Source organism: Canis lupus, chromosome 18, assembly GCF_048164855.1.
Source record: "Canis lupus baileyi chromosome 18, mCanLup2.hap1, whole genome shotgun sequence".
Classification (NCBI taxonomy): Eukaryota; Metazoa; Chordata; class Mammalia; order Carnivora; family Canidae; genus Canis; species Canis lupus.
Window position 1 is genome coordinate 54,556,241 of NC_132855.1, and position 22,480 is coordinate 54,578,720.

The window sequence follows — 22,480 nt, forward strand, 5'->3', positions numbered from 1 at the left end:
TAAGCCTCATTCCATTATGTCCCAGGTATTGGTGATTGTGTGTGGGAGACTGGAGTAGATGGTAATGTCATTAACCAAGATAGAGAATATAGAAGGAAGTCCGGGTTCTTGGGAGTCCATTTGTAGAGTGGGAAGGGGAGGACATGGAGGAAGGGTAGTGAATTTAACCTAGCCCTTGTTGAGTATTGGATGTGTGTGCACCATTCCTGTGAAGGAGAACAGAAAGCAGGGAAATAATGTGCATCTGAGTTTGAAGTAGAGGATGCAGCTGGAGATGTAGATTAGGGAGCCTTTAGGGTATTGTGAGCCGTTAGGCGCTATGAATGGCTGAGATATGGAAGGCTCTATGGAAGACATCTACATCTACCCAAATATCTGTTCTTGGGCCTTCAGTTTATCACATAAAAGATGAAGCCCCGTAAAAGTTTATTCTCCCTTATCCGATCCCGTAGACCCTTCTCAATGGCACAGCCTGCCATTTCATACCCTTTCCAATAGGTGGCGCTGACGCCCGGCAGGGAGAAGGTGGCTGCACATGTTGGGCTGGGGGCGACCTGCCGGTGCTCGGAGGTGGCGACGCTCTAGCCCAGAGCCGGGTTTTCGGTGGCTTGGCCGGGTCCTCCCTGGGGCCTGGGGTGAGGCCCACAACCTCTGGCCGCAGGACGCGCATGCGCAACCGTTTTCCCCAAACATGGAGTCTTGTAGCCCAGGTCTTACCTGAATCAGGTAAGGGGGGGGGGGGGGGGGAAAGTGGCCACCCCCACCCTCACCTCCCCAGGCCACACTTGGGGTCCGTGGATGGTCTGCGTGGACCGGGCCCTGAGCTCCTCCTGAGCCCAGGAGGGCGTGCAGGACCGCGCCGGGGTTCGTGGGTGGCTGCACGAGGTGTGCGCGCCACACGAGGGCCACATGGGCGAGGTCCTCGGTCGTCATCCCCCCGGAGCCCGGGGTGGGGCGAGAACACAAAAGCCCCCTACCCCTCGCCCTAGGCGTGACCGCCCCCCTAGGGGGCCGGGACTCCGCTCCGGGAGGCTGTGTCTTCCCCCTCGGGGACGGGGACGGGGACGGGGACGGGGACGCCGTAGGCTCGTGGTCAGGAACGTGGCAGCCACGTGGGCCTGGGCGAGAGTGGGGTGCGGGGACGTGGCCGCGTGGAGTTGGAGCCCCTCGCGGGGCGCTGCCAGGCGAGCGTGGGGTGGGGGGACTGGGGCGGGCGGGGCGGGGGAGGAGGGAGGTGTGAGGCCGAGAGCAAGAGAGGGAAAGAGAAACACCTGCTTCTGGGTTGATCCTCCAGGCTGGGGGAATAACCTAATGTGGAAAGGAGTTTTTTTCTTTTTTTTAAAGTGAGTTGTGTACTGTCGTCCTCTCTTCCCCAGGCAGCTAGGAAATTGCTTGTCTGTCTGAAAGAAGGTAGCTGTTTTCCTTAGAGGACTGTGGTGAGCAGCAGATGAGATAATATATGTGAAAGGCAAAGAGCTGTAAAAATGCAAGAGACAATTTTGTTTCAAATCCTTCAACCTATTATCTTATCTGTGTGACTGTAAGATGCACTGTAGGCATGGACCAGTGAGTGGGATGGGACCAGGTGCGGGATTATGGAGATAGATATGCCCAGTAATGCAGAGGCTGTGTCAAGATATTTTAGGGGGCCCAGTGATATTGTAATCTATAGAAACAGTTGTCACTTAGGTTCATTTTATCTGGTTAATGGATTATTCACTTTTTGCTTCTCTGCCGCACATCTTTTGAAACTTTCTGCAGCCAAAGACTTTTACCCAAAAATGAGCTTGAAGAGGAAAATACCAGTCACTTTTGGGACATATTGATTAAATTTGGCCAAGAGGGAGGTTGATGTGATTCTTCTGAGGATTTCAATTTGTCTTGCTCTTGGCATGAAACATCATGTTGTACAAAGAGTTGTGAGCTGAGAGACCCCCAGGGAAGACCTAGTTCTGGATTTGACCCTTCAGTAGAGGGGTCACCCTGGCCAAGTTCCAATATCACTCTGATCCACTCCTGTCAGGTGGGAAAAGACCATTAAGGTCACTTGTGCACTCCTCCAGAGCTTGCATACCTGCCACAGGGCTACCCAGTCCCTAGTGACGGGGAACTTGTCACGTCCCAAAATGGCTGAGCCGCTCAGTCTCTCTAGACAGACCTGACTGTTGGAAAATTCTTTATGTTGAATCGACATCTGTTTCTCTACAATTTGCACTCATTGGAGCCATACAGAATAAAATGTCTAATGCTGCTTCCACAAATATTTGAGGACTGCTAACACATTTCCTTCTTCCACTTACTCCACAAGGCTTCTTTTCTTCCAACTAAACATACCCGGTTATTTTAAACAGGGAGGCAGTGTGGGGTAGTGGAAAGAACGCCAGCTTTGGAGCCAGACACATCTGTGTTCAGTTCCCAGCCTTTTACATACTAACACCCAGTGCTCTGAGCTGCTCTATCTTTCTCTGCAAAATGTGGATGAAAATAGTCCTCTTGCTGAGTTATTGTAAGGATTAGGGATAAATTGGTGAAGATCCATGCTTAAAATATGAGAGCAGTTATACCTTCAGTGACACAATTTGCAATGCATTTTAGGTGGTCTCTGAACAAATTCCTGTTTATGTGTCTCTTAAATTGCTTTGTAAAACAGAATGAAACACTTTCTGTGAAGTCTAACTAGCAAAATAGAGTAGGATTAATTTATTCCCAGGGCTTCTCTAATCACATTCTGCAATCTACAGTGGTGTATTTAGAGCCATATCACATTGACTCACTGTCACCTAAAGCCCCAAGTCTCTCACACACTGCTGTTCAACCAAATTTCTCCCATGTCGAACTTCCATTTATCTGAATCGTTAATTATAGAGGGCTCTTCCAAGTGGCAGTCCCAGTTCTGTCTCATCATCTGCAGAAATATCCTGGTGCTTATCATAATATGGGTCTCAGACTGGCGTTAAAAAAATAAGATTATTGAATCTGTGTACCAGCCCCGCTGATCTCATACCACTGTTGTACAATGAATGCTGAGCTTTCGACACTAATTTTTGCACACGTCCGAGGTCTTATTATGTGGGACCATCTTAGAACTGGAATGTGACAGGAGTGTATGATAAGCTACTGGTTGAGGGAATGCGCTGCATGGGATGTCGGTGTAGTGTAGTGTCTGTATCCAAGAACTGAAAGATTGTACTGAGAGCGAGCCGGAGGCAGACTTTGGATTTATGTATGGTTACATGTTTTCTCAGGCACTTGGACTGTTTCATACCTTGGGCCAGATTCTCCCCGGTGGAGGAAGCTTCTTTCTAAGTAAGGCAGGCACATTTAGGAAATTCATTAACCCTTTGGCTCCTGGGGCATTATTGCTAGCATTTTCTCCTTCAACTTTTGGAGAGCAAATTCCCGGCATCCGTCAAGCTGACCTCTCATAGTATTCTCTGCGTTGTTCAGACTCCTTTGCCTCTGGACTGGAGGGTCTTCCAAATGGGAATGTTTTCTTCATCTAAGCGAGTTCCGGGTTTGAAGTCTTCAACCCTCGATTCCGTCTTCTCCAAGGAAGTTTTTCCTAGCCATTCTATCCTGGAGGGTTTCTCTTGAGCACCGACTTAGAATTCCTGTTGTCTTCAAGAGCTTCCTTGATCCCCTCCCTACCCCTTCCCCCAACAGTTTCTCCTATCTGCCCACTTGTTCTGTGGCTTTCAGAATAAGATTCTTTGTGAGCTCTCAGTCCATTAAATACAAAACTGCCTTGTCTTGGATACTGGTGCTTCTGGTGTGGTGAGAATGAAAGTGTGGAATCCGCAGAACTCATTGGTTCCATTGACAACAAATGCGAAAAGAAAATAATGCAAAGGTCACTGTCATCCTAATTAAAATGGGAAAAACCTTTACTTCGTTGAGAGGGCTGATTTAAATTTTTGCTAAGTAATTAATTCAGTCCTTAAGAGATGGTAGTTAAAACAGGTAATCTTCAACTGTTAAAGGGAGTAATTTATATTTTGGTAAGTAACCAATTAGGTCCATAAAGGGTTTACATCCATTTGTGGCATCTTATTTTCTTTAGGACAAATTCCAAACTCCTTAGGATGAAATACTCTTTGTAGCCAAATTTTTTGCCTGTCGGTGCAGGACCCAAAGGACTCGCAGTTTTCCCCAAAGGTTGTGCAGTCCTGTGCCTCCGGTGCTTTGCAAATGCCGTCCCCTCTGGTTGGAATGCTCTTTGTCTCTCCGTAAACGTCTATTCATCATTCAAGACAACCCTCCCCCCTCTCCTTAATTACTTCCTCCCCTGTGCGCCCTCAAATTCTTGTACTTATTCATGCAGTATTTATTAGGGGCCTGCTTTGTGGCTGGTACTGTGGCAGGCTCTGGGGATAAAAAAAGGTGAATAATTCTTGGGCTCGGCCTTTGAGGGCCTTACATGTTAGGGGGAGGGGGCCAACCTGTCACAAAATGTTGCCAGGAAATTCAAGGGAAAATTTAAGCAGTGTCAGTTCTTGCCTGCATCTTGCTCAGGGACAGGGGGCATTTCTCATTCATCTTTGTATCCCCAGCCCTTAGCTCACTGTAGGTGCTAAAAACAAGCTTAATTTCACAACCCTGTCCATCGGACACCAGTAGAAGTGTACTCTAGGATGTGCCACACGTTTGCCTGATAAGTGGTGTCTCCTGTGTCTGGTTGGTGGCCCTTACCTCCCAGTGCTGTGTTAGGTGCCGGGTGGCCTTGGGTGGGCTCGGCTGCGTTCGGGCTGTGGAATGGCCCCGGGCTGGCGGGCATGAGTGGAAGGAGAGGCCTGCAGCGCCCCGGCTGGAGGGAGCCGGCACTGCTTGGGCTGCCTGGCTCCCTCGCATCCCGCGCGCGCGTTCGTCAGAGTTTAAGTTTATAGCCAGAAAATGAACGTAGACGCTATGATTCCCTACACTTTTCTTTTCAAAGGCGTCATATATGCCTTTTAACGGATTATAGATGAAGAAGAAAATTCTTTCCCTCTTGCCTGTACCGCTGTGGCCCTTGCATTGTGATTCAGTCGTACATTTTAAAGAGGGGGCGTTTTGGTCCTCGTAATCGTGAAGATCATTCTCTCTGGCGTGCTACGGGCCCTTTGCTGGGAGCGGGTGCGGCGAGAGGGCTGCGGCGAGGCTCTGGCATGCGGGCCACGTAGTGCTGCTGCAAAGGAAACGTGCCTGTCGCCGCGGCCATGGCCACGGTGAGAGAGAGAACCCAGACTTTGCACCAAGTGTCGCCGTTTTTGCCTCCTAGCCGCTGGCCCTCGAGTCAGCCGATGAGATTGGTAGTAGGCCCTAGCCGTTTGGTTGTGTCCTTGCTGGTTGCCCAGAGTTAGGGGCCTGGGAGGTGCGGGGCGCCCGAGCACCGCTGCTTCGGACTGGGCGCTCGCGGAGTTGGGAGTTCAGAGCCCATGCCTCGGGCGTGGTGCAGACGGGAGCAGGCACCACGGTTGGCCGTCCTAAGCCCCACGGCACCTGAGGGCGCATGGCCACCTCTGGAGTTGGGGGGCCCGTGGGGGTGGTCGATGGCTGGGGCGGCTGTGTCGGGATTTCGGGATGTTGTGAATTTCCTGCGGCGTTGACTCGCCAGAGGAGGATTGCTGCTGCAGGACCTGAAGCTCAGGGCTGGGGGGCCTGTGAGGGAGCGGCGGGGTGCTGCCGGGGGTCCACAACCCCAAAGGTGCCCCCTAGAGGCGCTGCCGGGAGAAGGATGCTTCATCCCTGCGGCGGCCGCCGCGCGGCGGGAGGGGCACTGCGGCGCGGGGGGCGGGCCAGGGGCGGGGCGCGGGTGGGCTCTAAAAGTCGGTGCCCGCTCGCTCGGCACTGCCGCGGCAACCGGCGCGTCCCGGCGCTTCCTCTGCGGCAGCCGCGCCTCGGGCAGTGCCGCAGCGCACGCCCGGGTGGCCGCTCGCTGCTTGCCGCGGCCGGCGCCGCCTTCGGGGGCTCTAGGCTGTGCCCGGCGGCCGGCCCCGCTGCGGGCGCTGCGGTGCCCGGTGCTGCAAGCCGGCGTGCCGGGCGGCATGGGATAGGACGCGGCCATGGTGCGCCGAGATCGCCTCCGCAGGTGGGTGCGCGGCGGCGCCGGGGGGTGTGGCTGGCTCTGGCTCCGGCTCCGGGCCGCCGGCCCCGGGACGCTGTGGGCTGGCCGCCGGGGACTCTGCGGGTCGGGGCCGGGCCGGGCCGGGGCGGGGCCGGGGCCGGGGCCGGGGCCGCGGCGGCCGCGCGGCCACTCCCGCGGCGGAGGCAAAACCCCACCTGCCTGCCCTCTGAGTCCTGGCCGCCTGCCTGGGAGGGGTGTCCTTCCTGCACGGACTAGGATGTTCAGGGTGGGCACCTCCCAGTTTGGGTATTTCTGTATCCCGGTGTCGCTCGGATGCGGTTTAGGATTTTTAGACCCCATCGTCGCCGTGGTGCAATTTAGGATTTTTAGACCCTGGCGTCACCCTGGTGAGATACAGGATTTCTAGACCCCGGCGTTGCCCTAGCGCGATTTAGGATTTCTAGACGGCGTCTTTGCCCGGGTGCGATTTAGGGTTTCTAGACCGCGGCTTTGCAGCTGTGCGATTCAGGATTTCTACACCGTGGCGTCGCCCCGGTGTAGTTTAGGATTTTTAGACCCCGGGATCGCCCTGGCGCTATTTAGGATTTCTAGACCTTGATATCGCTCAGGCGCGATTTAGGATTTGTAGACCGGGTGACGCCTTGGCGTGATGTAGGGCTTTTAGACCCCGGCACTCCCCTGGCGTGGTACTGGATTTCTAGACCCCGCATCGTCTGAGCACAATTTAGGATTTCGAGACCCCGGTATCGCTGTGGCGCAGTTTAGGATTTGAAGACCCTGGTATCGCTGTGGCGTGAGCTACTGCATAGGTGTGACTAGAACTTGGCAGTACCGTATCACCAAGGCGTAAGTATGTTTCAGATGTGACCAAACTGTCGTAATGTTATACATGAATTGTTTGCATTGGTTTACAAAGTAGTTGACAGTCCCCGCGATGCTGGAAGGTGGCAGGTTTGGTGGTATTAAATGTGTTTTTTCTTCTTTACAAGACGAAGAAATCAAGGCTCGGAAGGGTTGATTCATTTCCAGGTTTGTTACTGGGGTTTGCTGAATTTATTATACTCTTGATTTGTGGCTCATCAAGTAATGGAGATTTTGGTCAAAAAATGATTAATCCCTTTTGGCTTCTGACTGCCAGATTGCTTCCCTACTAAAAATCCTAAAATGTCGTTAGGGGCATTTTTACCAACGTAATTAAACCAGAAAACGGCTTCCTGAAAGATTGCCTTTTTTCTTTCTCAGAGTGGAAGAGAAGGAAGATATAGAGGGTGGGGGTGTCCAGGAATGGAAAATGCACAGTTGTTGCCCCCCCCCCCGCCTCCCTGCAGCTCCTCCCCCCTTCCATCCCCCCCCCCCCATTCTGGGAGCCTCCTCCTGCTTGCTCCTCTAGTAGCCCCTCCCTGGCTCTCTGCTGAGTCATTGCAGATATCCGTCCACTGGAACCCCTGAATGAATGAAATGGGGAGAAGGGGGGGTGGTGGGATGGGGAGAGCGGGAAGAGTGATGAAATATGAACGTGCAAATGTTTGAGCTGAAGTACGGGACAGATGATAGCTAATGATATCCAAACCTGATACTTCTTGTCATCTCATTTTTCAAGTACATACTGGGCTGTAGCCTGCTACCGTTGTGGGGTGAAAATGGTGATATGATGATGTTTGGGGGCATCTCTTGGAAATCACTTGTAATATTAACTTGAAAGATACAACCAGATCATTTGGTCTGTTTTATGGACAGCTGCTTTGGAGAAACAAACAAATGAAAGACTGCCCTAGTGATGCCAGAAAAATGGGCAGGGGCGCTATTCAGAGTTTAAGGGGCATGGTGATTTGACCACTCTGGGACCACAGCCTTACTTGTCTTTGAGTTTAAAAAAAAAAAAAAAAAAAAAGCATTCTGTGAGCTGAATTAGTTTGTAATGGTTAGGGATTGTGGCCAGATTACAGGCAAAATGGTGGAAGGGTGTGTGTACACACACAAAGCCATTTTTATCAGGGCTTTAACAGTTCATTTCCCTAATTCATTTATAACTCTATTTTCTTGACGACTCATTTTTCATTTTAGAAGGTATTTCCATTCTGGTTAGTTTGAGAGAACTTCTACTAATAATTCTTTTCCTGGTGACTATTCTCAGTCATAAACTTGAAACAGAGGGAAATGTCTCTAATTTCTGTTTAGCATTCCTCATTGTGAATAGACTGACCTGGACTTCTGAAGTCTCTGGCATGAGAAGTTTGGGTATGCAAACCAGAGCTTTCCTTCTAAAGACAAAAAAGCAATTTTCAGATGTTGGGTGTGAACTCTGCCCCTTTTTGAGGGGTATGCGGGGTAGAGCTGGCAATCCTAAAAAATTAAATAGATGGAGCCACCCAAGAGTCTGCTAAGAACAGCAAGAAAAGCAAAAATATAATCTGCTGCCCTGACCTCTCAAGAGATTAGATATTGTGGGTCATGACAAAGCTGCTTACAGTGAAATATACAGTGCACCTAGCTTCTTAATTTCACAGACTGTTTACCTGGAGCAGTTTCTCAGCACAGATCCAGAGAGTAGTACAAAGTGGGGCTTCACTGGGGTCAGAGAGTTGATAAATATTAAAAATTAAAAAATAGCTCTCTGTTTAAGGACATGTGATGCTTTTTTTAAACATTGGTAAAAAAAAAACTACATATATGTATCTATACATTTAACGTTTAACTGGTGGGGGCTGGTGGGTGGGTGGTAGAGCTTTTAGAATAAATAGGAACGAAGTCTTTTTTTTTCTGGGGAAGCTTTGATAACAGCCAATGAAAAGGTGCACAATACTTAACTTCCTTTTACTTTACATAAAAACTTCTTCAGCAGGTCTTGAGAAAAGCAGAATGGCGGGGGGAGGGTGCTGAGGGATTAAAGTAGGAAGGAGAGGGGGAAGATTTCACATTAAAATAATATTTTTTTTCCCTTAAAATTAGAATGGTGAGCAAATATGGTGATTGCATGGCAGGCAGAGGTGTGCTTACATTCTTCTTGGTAAACTTCCTGCCATGGTTCATATGAAGGGCAAGGTAGTCACTGTATGGTATAGAAATTCCCCACACCATTTTATCAGTTTGGGGCTTGTAAGAGCACATACAGCATCAACTGGGTGCTTACCCCAGGTCTCTGATTCTCCTGCAGGATGAGGGAGTGGTGGGTGCAGGTAGGGCTGTTAGCTGTGCCCCTGCTGGCGGCCTATCTGCACATCCCACCACCCCAGCTTTCTCCTGCTCTTCACTCATGGAAGTCATCGGGCAAATTTTTCACCTACAAGGGACTGCGCATCTTCTACCAAGGTAAGAAGAGGATTGTTGGAGCACCTGGCACTTATAATAGCACCTATTATAAATGAGACACTTATTCTGTGTCTCTTGGTGTCTGTTGCCCATCAGAGGGGAGGGGGATGAAGAATCCCTTTATCTGTGTAGTGTGCTTGAAGGAATGGGTTAATTCCCCTGAGTAACTCCATAGCAGAGAAACTCACAAAAAACTGTTTCAGGGAGGAGTGGGGGGTGGGGGCGATAGAATTGAGATTCTGATTTCTGTAGAACTGGCTTTTCAGTATATAATTTTTCTTCATAGCCTCATTTGTATGGATAGATACTGGTTTTCTCCTTTGAGCGCCCCTAGTGTTCAATATAGACCCACCATTGGTTGTTTGCTTCCATCCCTGATTTCATTTTGTTTTCTATAAAGATTGTTATATGCATAACTAAATGTGATTTAAACCTTTTACTTTTGTATAAATTAATTTGCTAATGATAATTATTATGACTGCTACTTATCAAGTAATTACCATATACTAGTCATTGAATTATGCTTTCAACCTTCATTATTATCTTTAAGATTAAATATCTCTACAACACTACTTGGAGACGGGTGCCATAAACCCGATTTTACAGGCAAAGAAACTGAAACGAGATTGGGAAAGATGTCTTTTGGGCGGGGGTCAAGAGCAATAACGAAAAATGTTTGTCATAAACCGTTTTTCATTATTGCTCCTGACCTCCTCTCATTTGCTATACTCAACTAAGTAAGTATATACTTTTCTTTATATTGGTCATTTAGTTTCCAGTTTTTTAATGTTTTAAATAGTCCATGTTGAAGGGAACTCTTCACGTATATTTTTACTTTTTCCATATATTTTCAAACCATACTACTTGTAAATGGAATGATTTTATTTGCATGGATTCTCAAGAATAAGTATATTTTTAAATTGCTTCTAATTATTTTTGCAAACCTTATCAAATCTCCTGCCACTGACAGTATGTATGAATGTTTTTAGTCTTCTAATTAGATTAATTAATACTTTGAGCAGGGCATTTTACTGTTTAAATATTTGGCTAATGTAAAAGATGTTTCTACATTGAAAAATGTTCATGTCTGTATTGACTAATCCTTTTCTATACGTGTTAGAATTGTTAATAGTTTGAGCATTATGCTTTTGATATTGGATTGGATCTCCCCTGGGGGAAATAAAAATGCTAGACAGAGTAAGGTATTCCCCAGGTTGAGAAAGAGTTGCTATATTATAGAGAATTTTTGTGAGGTCCTTAATGGTAAGGTACAAAGAATCTATAGTGTTTATGTTGTGATTGTATACTTGTAACTGTGCAAGTTTACTTTTTATTGTGAAAATAATTTACATATTGATAATATAGAATAGAGGAAGAAATGGGGAAATACTTTAAAAAATCTAAGTGAAATTAAGCAGGTTGACTTCTGGTATTTTCATATAAAGTGTGCTATTTACAAGTTTTTAATATATAGATTAAAATAAAATAAATGTCATTTTAACTTAAAGCAGTAAGCTTGTATTTTAAAAAGGAATGTTCTTTTTATTTCAATGTTCTCTTTATTTCATTAATTTAAGCAGGGTTTCTTATCCTTTATACTAGATTACTTAGATTTTAATATTTTCAAAGTTATTTTTATAGGGAGTCAGCCTGATTTCTTTTCTTCTTCCCAGACTCTGTGGGTGTGGTTGGAAGTCCTGAGATAGTTGTGCTTTTACATGGCTTTCCAACATCCAGCTATGACTGGTACAAGGTAATGAATTCAGATTTCTAGATCCTACTGTGTCTTTAAAAATCCAAAATCAAAGGTTTTGTTGTCAGCACTGGAAGGTTCTTATGTATTTGAATTGATTAATAAAATAGGATTTAGAACTGTTCCTCGTTTACTGTAAGGGAGTAAACTCTTGTGATCTGGGAAGGATCATTGCCAAGTTAAAAATGCTGGAGTTCTCCAAGAGGATCTGTGGGCCTGTGGTAGTTTCGTGAGATTTTCCCTTTATCGAAGTCTGTTTGTTAAACCAATATGGGAAAGAAATTCCTGTGCTTAGGTCAGAGGAAACAAAATCCACATCATGTCTTTTTTTCATGTAGATTTGGGAAGGTCTGACCCTGAGGTTTCATCGAGTGATTGCCCTTGATTTCTTGGGCTTTGGCTTCAGTGACAAACCAGTAAGCGGCATTAAGGTGGGGCTGAGGTGGGGTTGGGGAGGGGGTGGGGTGGGCGAGGACTGGGGATTGGGCTAGCAGACAGATCTGCACCCATGCCCTCACCCCATACACCCCACCCTCACCCTGTGCCCTCACCCTCTGTGCCCCTCCCACCCCTCCTAGAGACCACACCACTACTCCATATTCGAGCAGGCCAGCATTGTGGAAGCACTTCTGCGACACCTGGGGCTCCAGAACCGGAGGGTCAACCTTTTGTCTCATGACTATGGGGACATCGTGGCTCAGGAGCTGCTCTACAGGTTGGTGAAGTCATAGACTTCTGTGCTGTCCACAGGTCTCCCTGGTTTGAGATGCAGGGAAAGTGCATCATGCCCAGGTTCCTTGTATAGCTCCTTTCCCCCCTCGGGATTTGTCTGCAGCCACTGACCTGGCATGTGCACTCAGTTAGATGTGTTTCCCTCACCTGTTTCCAGGTTCAAGCAGAATCGATCCGGCCGGCTTACCATAAAGAGTCTCTGTCTGTCAAATGGAGGTAATTGCCATGGTGGTGGGCGGAAAGTGAGCTGTGGCCTCAAAGGGCCACAGGGAGATACCTCCTTGACATCTAAGTGGTGATCCGAGGAGACTGCAGCCAGAGGCAGTTAAACCAGAAGCCCTTGACCTTTTTGTGCCATGAACTACTTTGGTGGTAATGACATTTATTGACTCTTTCTCAGAATAATGTTTTTAAATATAGAAAATGAGTAGGATCACAAAAGAAACCGATTATATCAACATACAGTGAATAAACAGCTGTGTTAATAGTAACATGTGCTTCTCTAAATGCATCGCATAGCAAGCACTATCTGCAGCACCTGCAGTGGGTTATGCAAACAGTTGTGATGAAGCACCAAGTGCTTCTGATACTCCTGTGGTTTGTTGCAGAAACTCTTCATTGATGGCAGGGCCAAGTTTCAGTTAGAAATTAGTTACCTTTTGATTAGACCTTTAGGAGGCATTTTTCTTTGTGTGCCATGGAGCCTGGCTTATAAATCTATGAAAGTACACATCTCCCCTAAATACTGGAAGGGCAGATTGGGATAGGAGTCTGTCCCTTTATCAGTGATACTCCTGGCTTTCTCCCATTGACTCTGGAGAAAAATGAAAGGGAAAAATTCTAGTTTCCCACCCCAAGCCCTCCCGGACCTATGGTCCCTGAAAAAAATCATTGGTTTCTTTTGCAGTGCGGACCATTAACAATACTAGATGCTCTAAGGAATGGTTAGAAAGGGCAAGGAGAGTCAGGGCTTAGTCATCAGCATTATGGATGATCATGGACATTATCTTTTCCTTGCTTCTCTACTCCTACAATGGGGAAAGTAATCCCAGTGGGATAGAATTTAACCTGTTAAATGCAGAATTCCCTGGAGAAGTAATTAGATAACAGAACTAAGTTTTATTTATCATCCTGTTTCTGACAGTAAAGGCCCCAAAGGGAAGAGTAAATAGGGAGGATAGTTTCTGGTAAGAGACTTATATTTGGCCTGAAGTTGTTGGTAAATTACTAAATTTTACTAAATTACTAAATTACTAATTACTAGGTCTCTTTCTCCTCTAGGTATATTTCCTGAGACTCACCGTCCTCTCCTTCTCCAAAAGGTTGGCTCCTCCAGTCACAAAGTCTTTGGTTTTTAAAATTTATACCAACATAAAGAATGCTATGACCTTTATAAGGACCATACTTGCTATGATGGGCCATAGTTAAAATCTTCAGGAATTTACATTAATAAAGTCACTTTTTTTCCATCTTATGCTGATAAAGCAGTGGAAGCAGCATCTAAGTAAAGCCTCATTTCGGAGAGTAAGAGATCAACGAATATTTGCAGAAATACAGCTATCTAGAGTTTTGTGTCATTAGCATGATGTCTGAACAGATCATATCCTAAAGTTGAGTACATCAGTTAGAAGCCTCAGGAATTTAGTGAAGTATAGAAATGTAATCTTAAGGGTAATTACAAATAGGTTTGTCTTCCATAAGAGAAGGGGTAGGCAAAACAAAAAATGAAAAGCCAATAAATGTTTCAGTGGAAGGACATTTGACTGAAATCCTTTTTTAGTTCCTGATATAAAACTTTTGTCCTGCTTAGTGGTTTTCTTCCTCTCAAATCTTTACTTCTTTACCTACAGCTTCTCAAAGATGGAGGCATGTTGTCACCCATCCTCACTCGATTGATGAACTTCTTTGTATTCTCCCGAGGGTAAGTCATTGTCAAAGATTGATTCACTATAGCCTGGGAACAATGTAGTGAAAAGTTGCCATTAAAATTCTGGGCCAAATCCTAGGGTTTGATACTTTAAAACAAAGATGTTGGCCACTTGCCAGGGAAGTAGGAGAAGGAATTCATAAATCAGTTAAGGGTCAGACAGCGTGACCTGTGAAGTTCCAGTCATATTTGACATTCTGGATTCTTCTCACATGTATCTTCCTGCTCTCTCGGGCTCTTTCAGTCTCACCCCAGTCTTTGGGCCGTACACCCGCCCCTCTGAGAGTGAGCTGTGGGACATGTGGGCAGGGATTCGCAACAACGATGGGAACTTAGTTATCGACAGGTAAGAAATAACACTTTGCTTTGGTTTCCAGAGAAGCTTTTTTGGGGGAAGTGGGGAAAGGTAAAGGATTGCTTATTCTGTTCCTTTCTGGCTTGTTCCTTCTCATAAGATGGTTCTGATCTCTAAGGCAAACCAAAAAGTCATGTGCTGTCCTTTCTAAGGAGAAGGAAATCGAGACTAGTGAGCCATGACTATAAGCCACGAGGCACACAAAATTTAGATAAACAGCTGCAAATTCTAATGCTAATTCAGTTTGTAACTGGCCCATCCACTTTGGCAAATCCTACTTTGGGCTTTTTGTGAGTATTAAATGCCTCAAAATCATGTTTAGACAATCATGTCTAATCATGGTTGTAAAAGGAGCCTATACCTCTCAAAATACGTGTCTACTTCTTTGTCGTATCTTTTCCATAGCAACAGGACAGAGAATGGAGAGTTCTTGGTCATATACAAAGAATGCTCATGACTTGGTCCAAATGAGAATGTAGCAGCTTTCGTTTTAGAATGCCTTTGCATTCCTATGACAATAAAAATTTCTTGTTCTACTCTTTGCTGACTTCTCTGTCCTATAGTCTCTTACAGTACATCAACCAGAGGAAGAAGTTTAGAAGACGCTGGGTGGGAGCTCTTGCTTCTGTAACTATTCCCAGTGAGTATTTCTTTATTACATCTTGATAGGGCTTGATAGGACTGAGGGTTAAAATAATTGCCAGATTCAGCAAATAAAAATACAAGACACCCAGCTAAATTTGAATTTCAGATAAACAACCTACATTTTTAGAATAAGTATGTGCTTTGCAATATTTTGACATATTTATACTAAAAAAATCATTACTTATGTGAAATTCAAATTTAACTGGGCATCTTTTATTTAATCTGGCAGCCCTACCCACCAATCTGGAATACCAGTGATATGCATTGTGGAGTTCAGTATATAAAATAGTGAGAAGCTGCTGCAGAGGTAGTTGTGCTATCGCTGTCAGGAGTGGGAGTATGACTGGCTTTTGTGCTGCACAGTGTCAGTGGTTGCCACATCACATGCTGAATGGCTGGGACAGAAGGCGGTTTAGATTACTAATCAAGAGGCTGTAGGTGGTTTCTGCTCATTTGTCTTACAATCTTACAGATTTAAAAAGAAAAAAAAATCGGTGCAGTGTCTCATACATAGTAGTGCTTTAGAAATTAGTGGTTGATTTAAAATGTCAGCGGTCAGTTATAACTGGAGGGAGACCTTTAAATAATGACGGTATGCTGGATTTATAGGAAGAGAACATGGATAGCGAGGCTTAGTGCTTTTTGGTTCAGGCACAGAAGAGCTCTGGGAGAGGGACCAAATGTCTGTATATAGGAGAACTGTCCCAAATGGACTTGTTAGGCTTATTCTCAGAAGTTCCTTGTAACCTACTTACTGAAAGAAGCTAGGTTTTCTAGCATATGTCAGCGGGACTACATCACACTAAAAAAGCTCTGGATGGCAAACGAGACCACAAATAAATGGGAAAAATATTTGCAAACCATATATTTGATAAGCTGTTAATATCCCAAATATATAAAAAATTCATACACTCAGCAAAGAAGCCAATTAAAAACTGGGCAAAAGACACGAATAGATCTTTCTTTCTTTCTTTCTTTTTCCTTTTTTTTTTAAGATTTTATTTATTTATTCATGAGAGACACAGAGAGAGAGGCAGAGACACAGGCAGAGGGAGAAGCAGGCTCCATGCAGGGAGCCCGATGTGGGACTCGATCCCGGGACCCCAGGTTTACACCCTGGGCTGAAGGGAGGCGCCAAACCACTGAGCCACCCAGGGATCCCCCCATGAATAGATGTTTCTGCAAAGAAGATCTAGTAAAGGCCAACAGGTACATGAAAAGAGTTCCATATCACTGGAAATGCAAATTAAAATCACAATGAGATATGACCTCACACCTGTTAGAATGTCCATCATCAGAAAGAGAAGAGATAGTAAGTGTTGGGGCGGATGTGGAGGAAAGCGAACCTTTGTACATTAGTGGTGAGATTGGATATGGGTATAGCCACAGTGGAAAACAGTATAGAAGATTCTCAAAAAATTAGAAATAGAACAACCATATGATCCAGCAACTCCAGTTCTGGGAATATATCCAAAGGAAATGAAAATACTAATTTGAAAAGATGTCTGCACCTCATTGTTTATAGCAGCATTGTTTACAGTAGCCAAGATAGAAATAGCCTCTGTGTCCATCATTCAGCAAATGGATGAAGAATTGCAATACACACACATACCCCACAGTGGAATATTATTTGGCCATAGTAAAGCAGTCTCAAGGATTTGTGACAACGTGGATGGACTTATAAGGCATTATGCTGAGAGATGGTCAGACAGAAAGACAAATACCGCATGATCTCATATGTGGGATCTAAAAGAACCCCACCAACCTAGAGGAAAAGAGAATAGATTTGTGGTTACTAGAGGTTGGGGGGGAGGGGAAAGGAGGAAAGGAGTCAAGATGTACAACCTTGTACTTATGAATAAGTGCTAGGGATGTAATCTACACCATGACCACGACAGCTAACAGTAGTTGTTGAGAGAGAGAGAGATCCAGACTTTCATCATAAGCAGAATTTCTTTTTCTTTTCATTGTGTTTTTATGAGATGGATGTGAACTAAATCTATTGTGGTAATCATTTCACAATATACATAAACCATCATGCTGTATGCTTTAAACTTACATGCAGTGATATGATAATTGTTTCTCAAGAAAATTGGAAAAACATTTTTTTTTTTTTTGAAGGGGTAGGAGAATAGATGTGAGAGCTTTAGTAATTCATTTTTCTTGTCTTTCCTAGTTCATTTTATCTATGGGCCACTGGATCCTGTAAATCCCTATCCAGAGTTTTTGGAGCTGTACAGGTGAGTCTCCCTAAAGGGTCCTTGCTTTGTTCCTCATGGTGACAGTGGTAAGCAGGAGAGCCACTGCCCTCACTGGCTGTTCATCCAGGAAAAACATATTAGAAAAGGATGAATTGGGGAATCTTGATTTATACAGTCTGTTTTCATTGTCATGGTTACTACATATTCCTAGGAGTACAGGTAAGAAAAAGCTACCATGTGAACCAAGGAGTGGAAGCAGATCTATTTTAAGAAATGTTTGCTTTAGGCTGATCATAAAGCTAACTCCTCCACCTCAGCTAAGCAGACTACAGGAGAGATTGAGAAGAGCACACTGTGGGAAAGTGCCTTCTCATTGGTTGCTATTTTCTCTAGGACTTACTCAGAAGGTGTTGGAATATGAAATCTTGACTATATCACATAAGACTGTCTCATACCTTCACCTGGCCCAGCAAAAACAACCCAGTAATAAATAGTGTACATTTAAGTTCAAACCAAATGCCCTCCCCTCATCTCCCAGCATTAAGGAAGGTCTTCTGTTATCTTTACTTGGACAGTGAGTTGCTGAGTGTCCCACTTGTTTGATGCCTCATGCTTCTCCAAGGAGCTGGAAGTCATCCTGCTTGGGCAGATGTTGCCAAGTGTTATATTTTCAAGTTGTTGTCTGTTGGATTATGAACATTTAAGAACTAGTCTGTTTATGTCATAAATGGAATTGGCAAGTTTATAGGCTTCAGCTGCAATTCCAAAGTAGAAGGTGAATAAGCTCTTTGTTGGTTCCTTCCAGTGTGGTATGTCCGCAAGGGCCTTTACTGGGGCTGCCCACTGGCTTGCATCCGTCCCCTCCCTCCAGCCTCAAGTTCACCTACATGCTGTTCTCTTCCACTAGGAAAACGCTGCCGCGGTCCACAGTGTCGATTCTGGATGACCACATTAGCCACTATCCACAGCTAGAGGATCCCATGGGCTTCTTGAATGCATATATGGGCTTCATCAACTCCTTCTGAGCTGGAAAGAGTAGCTTCCCTGTATTACCTCCCCTACTCCCTTATCTGTTGTGTATTCTACTTAGGAAGAGATGCCCAAAAGAGGTCCTGGCCACAAACACTATTCTCTCACAAAAGTCCGCCTAGACTTACATTGGTGATCAGCATATAGTAAAAAACCCACTGAAGCTCCAGCTAAGGATGGTCCTAACAGTCCGCCCAGTCCACCTCCCATTCTTCTCACAGCTGAGCGAGTATATGGACTTGCCTTTGTGCTGTTAGGAAATCCTGATAAGCACTACTCACAGATAGATACAGAGACATTCTTAAAAGTCTTTATAACCCATCTATGGACTTTTCTGAAATATCTAGAAAGGCTCATTTCTGGCCCATCCTTAACTGGAGTCCTATAGTAAAGAATGAGGAGAGGGTGTCTCCTGACCTGTCCTTGGATTACTTTAAGGGCATATGCTTTTTTTTTTTTTTTTTTTAAAGTTCTCTAAGCAACACAGCTTCAAGTGAGAGTGAGCCTCCCTTGTCATAACTTGGAATTTCATTTCATTGGCTGCTTTTAATTATAAACATGTTGTTAAAATAGGTTTTGGTTTGAATAATGCAGTATTCTAATAAGTATACTTTAAGACTATGAGTTACCTACACGTATGATATATATTTTTTAAGGATACTAAACCAGCAGATACTCTGGCAGAGTAGTGAACTTTATTAAACAGGTTTAATTTCTGAATAAAGTGAATTAAATCGAAACTATTTACAGAAGTTCCTAAAATCACAGGATACTATAGACCAGTAGCATCTGTGCCAGAGATTTACTGTTATTAGCTAATTCTAACAGCAAATAACAGTCTGACTCTTCATACCTCAGTGCTTAGAGGCATGTCCCTCCTGAGCTGGAGGGGAGGGGATCTTTGTATAGTCCAGGTTACCATACAGGGATTCCTTTTATGACAACTGCTTAACGTAACTTCTCATTGGTCGTCTCAGAGAGACTTCCTCATGTAGCTCAGTAACTCCTGTACTTAACAGACAGGAAAGTTCCAGAAACTTTAAGAACAAATTCTGAAAGACCTATATGAGCAAATGGTGCTGAATTTTTTTTAAGCCACAGCTTCATTGTCTTAGTCGAAACAGGATGATTAAGTGATTATTTTAAATTCTTTTTTTTTTATTAGCAACTTCAAGTATAACAACTGAAACTGGAATAAGTGTTTATTTTCTATTAATAAAAATGAATTTTGACAAAAGTGGACTCTGGCTTCCCCTCCCCCACCACCCCTCTGGGATAAAATATTTTCCAACATTGTCAGGAGCTTTCAGACACACATTAAATTAAAAAATATAATGAAGTTAAGCAGCTGGGGTACAGGATAGTATTTGATTTGCAAGATCACCCAAAGCTGTACTATCATACCAAAGTTGACCAAGTGTAATAAAAAAAAAAAGAAAAGAAAAGAATTTACATGCACAAGGACAGATACTTGCTTGATCTGCTGGCTCAGGGCCAAATATTTAATTTGCTTCTCCAAAGACATTAATCTTTAAAGTATGATTCTGGGAAATTCATGCCACTAGCCTAAAAGCCCACTGACAGTGAAGTATGCATCAACTTCATCTCGCCCAGTAAACATTTATCCAACAGAAGCCAAGATAACATCTACAGGTGTTCCCTCTTTGCTTCTGACAGTCACCTGCATGGTCACTCCATCTGCTAAGGCCAGCCTGGACCTCACCAATAAGTCATAGCCACCTCTGTATACACCTGAGAAAAAAGCAAGGAAAACTATATTAAGAACTCAAAAAACAAAACAAAACAAAAAAAAAACTCTGAATAATGAAATATGTCATGCACGGCCTGCATTTCCTTTCTATTATTTTAGTTTAGCTTTTCTAGAGATTAGTGCTTATGGTGAGAATTGAATCCTGTGTACAAATTTTAAATAATCTTTTGTATTCCCATGATACCAGGCACATAGAAGGTATTCAGTAATACTAATTTGGAGTCTCAAAGGTGGGGAAATGGTGGCATTGGTATCTGTGGGAGGGATTTAAGTGTTTTAGGCTAAGTTTACTCCTTAAAAGAACAGCCTAAGGATAGCCTGCAAATAATTGCATAGCTAAACAAATTATTCATATTGACAGAACTTAAAATTATAACACATATCAAGGGATAAGGGGACAGCAGCAGGGCACAAGATACCCATGCGCACCCCTTCCCATTTTACAACCAACCAAAGGGGGAATCTGATGGAAGTTTCTTACCTGCCAGATAGAGGGAATGGGAATTCTTGTTCTCAGGTACTTTGTCTGACCTCTCACATGGCTGCATGCCCAGAAATGTGATGATGTTGTTGACGGCTTCTGTGTTGGGAAGACAAATGCAATAGTATCAGGAAAGTTCTGCCTAGGGGTGTGTCTCTGTCCTAATAGTGCTGAGGAGGGGAAGGGGTGCCTGGTCATGTGTAGAGGGAGGCTACCAGACTAGAACGTGGTTGACTCAACTAGACGAAGACAGGATCCTGGCCTTTTCAGCAAAAATGGTTTATGAAATATTTAAAGAAAAGAGATACTCTGGAATAATAAATATGCCCATTAGGTTTTATCCTGCAATACACCAATAGCAAAACTGTTCTCACCTTCGAGAGTTTTGGTAGAACTGAGGGCAAAGGTCTCCTCTTTCTCAAAGGTGTCTCCCACCTCTTCCCAGGCAGCAGCAAAATTAGGCTTCAGAACTTTCTGAATGTGATCAGACACAGTCACTTCCAGATCTTCCAGCTGGTAGGTAAGGATCAGGGGTCAGTAAATGAAAGTCCTTCAGTACACCGCAAAGACAGGGGCTAATTAGAATGGTTTTATCATTCTGTGTTCTAGCCTTTGCAGGAGCCTCAGAAAAACTTTACCACTAAAGTAGTTTAAGTTCTGTGGTCTAGATAAATCTAACAATGTAGGTAGGCCCTTAGCAAAGGAAAGCAAGAAGACAGGACCTCTGGCAAGAGCTGTATTCAGATCAACACCTCCAACCCTGGGGGGTACAAAGTAGTCATGCTCTCACACCTAACCGTGAAGTTGAGGCCATACAGGGCCTTCTGAACTTCACATTCACTAACTGCTTGATACCTGTTAAACTTTCCCCTACATTCTGTGATGGCTTTTCAGTCCATGATGGGGCTCAATTATAAGCGAACTAAAAGCTGCTAAACAAAAACAAAACAAAAAACCCCCAATATTTCAAATAAAACTCATTGACCGTGAAAATCATGTAATTGTTTCATGTCTTAATTATCTCTCTTATAAAGACCCCAAAAAGTGAGTTTTGTTTTAATCAATCATTAACTGGTAAATCCCAGTTCTCTGGGGGCATGACACACTCCTCTTAGGAGGATTATTCCTTCTCCATTGTGATCTGACAAGAATAAAACCCCATGAGTTCTTGTCAGATGTTGCTAGCAGAATGTTTCCTGTAGGCAGAAGTCACTTGGTAGTGCAAGGATGTTAGGGTAAGTCTCTGTGTGGGGGAGACTCACCACATACTCATCATCATACCCCTCCTCAGCGGGAACCCCGGTGTCAGGGTCGCAGTCCCGGACAGTAAACTTCATGGTGCAGCTAAAGGTGCCTGCAACTGGGGGGAGAAAGAGCAGGCAAGCTGGTTGGTGTCAGGGGCGGTACAAGCACAGAGCCTCCGTCTGTAATGCAGAAAGTACCGTCTGTACGTGGCGCTGTGTTCTGTTATCAAGTGGGACATACACAGGTTCTGCTTTCTAGGGTAGTAGGCTGGCCAAAGAGGCGATCTCATAAAATGGCTTTAAAAACCATTAGCCCATGTGGGTTAGAATAGCACAGAAAAGATGACATGGGCAAAACAGTTTTTTGTTATCTGTATAAAGAAAGCAGCAGGGGGGAGAACTTTGGGGGCTTTTTTGCCATGCCTGTCAAAAGGGTCTACCTGTTGAAAAAACAGAAGAACCATTACTTTTAGGAGTTGACAAAGCAAAAAACAAAAGGGGGGGGGGGCAAAATGCACATGGGTCATTAAATTAACACTAAGTACATCAAGAGTCTCAATACCAATATTATATCTTTAGATTGTGGGCTGACAGTGGGGCCACAGGCCACCAGAATGAATTTGCTTTAGGACAACTTTCAACCTACAGTAAACAGGTCAGTAATGAGGTTCTAGTATTGGTAAATTCAGTGTCTTAAAATGGAGAAGCAAGTAGGCCTTATATGTTTGAGGATGACTGGTAGAATAAGAAATAGAGATTGGGGACACATTTTTGGAAAGGGGAGTCTTTGTGAAGAAGATGAGATTTTCTGAACCGTTGGAAGGGAGGGGGTTTATTAAGTATGGAGGAAGAAAAGGCATTTAGGGTCAGGTACAAAACATACTAGAAATTGGGGAGTAAGCAAGTTTTCTGGGGGACAGGAAGGACAGGAAAAAACAGACCCCAATGTAAAGACCATATATGATAAGG

At 44.4% G+C, this 22,480-nt stretch overlaps 2 protein-coding genes and 1 long non-coding RNA gene across 15 annotated transcripts in view; 1 reads left to right on the forward strand and 2 right to left on the reverse strand.

The window, feature by feature from the left end:
- Positions 1–578: 578 nt before the first annotated feature.
- MEST (mesoderm specific transcript) overlaps positions 579–22,480 on the forward strand; it is a 36,177-nt gene continuing 14,275 nt past the window's right edge. The window contains exons 1-14 of one of the 12 annotated variants that reach the window (XM_072784587.1): positions 5,912–6,067; positions 6,766–6,910; positions 7,054–7,093; positions 9,219–9,373; positions 11,047–11,126; positions 11,465–11,557; positions 11,705–11,841; positions 12,016–12,074; positions 13,140–13,180; positions 13,709–13,779; positions 14,030–14,131; positions 14,704–14,780; positions 16,962–17,025; positions 17,792–19,252. In XM_072784587.1, coding sequence (XP_072640688.1) covers positions 9,220–9,373; positions 11,047–11,126; positions 11,465–11,557; positions 11,705–11,841; positions 12,016–12,074; positions 13,140–13,180; positions 13,709–13,779; positions 14,030–14,131; positions 14,704–14,780; positions 16,962–17,025; positions 17,792–18,011 — 1,098 coding nt within the window. In that variant the 5' untranslated portion in view covers positions 5,912–6,067; positions 6,766–6,910; positions 7,054–7,093; position 9,219 and the 3' untranslated portion in view covers positions 18,012–19,252. Of the gene's footprint in view, positions 727–5,905; positions 6,068–6,325; positions 6,911–7,053; positions 7,094–9,218; positions 9,374–11,046; positions 11,127–11,464; positions 11,558–11,704; positions 11,842–12,015; positions 12,075–13,139; positions 13,181–13,708; positions 13,780–14,029; positions 14,132–14,703; positions 14,781–16,961; positions 17,026–17,791; positions 19,253–22,480 lie in introns of those variants that run through there. The other 11 variants (XM_072784588.1, XM_072784586.1, XM_072784590.1 and 8 more) reach the window with 11 other exon arrangements.
- Positions 13,499–15,640, reverse strand: LOC140609279 (uncharacterized). Its single transcript, XR_012011174.1, has 2 exons — positions 14,502–15,640; positions 13,499–13,812 (listed from the first exon to the last, which is right to left on the reverse strand). It is a non-coding gene; the product is annotated as an uncharacterized lncRNA (long non-coding RNA).
- Positions 19,200–22,480, reverse strand: part of COPG2 (COPI coat complex subunit gamma 2) — a 114,950-nt gene continuing 111,669 nt past the window's right edge. For both annotated transcript variants that reach the window (XM_072784582.1, XM_072784583.1), the window contains 4 exons: positions 21,530–21,627; positions 20,642–20,780; positions 20,268–20,366; positions 19,200–19,767 (listed from right to left, as the gene is read on the reverse strand). In XM_072784582.1, coding sequence (XP_072640683.1) covers positions 19,637–19,767; positions 20,268–20,366; positions 20,642–20,780; positions 21,530–21,627 — 467 coding nt within the window. In that variant the 3' untranslated portion in view covers positions 19,200–19,636. The remainder of the gene's footprint in view (positions 19,768–20,267; positions 20,367–20,641; positions 20,781–21,529; positions 21,628–22,480) is intronic.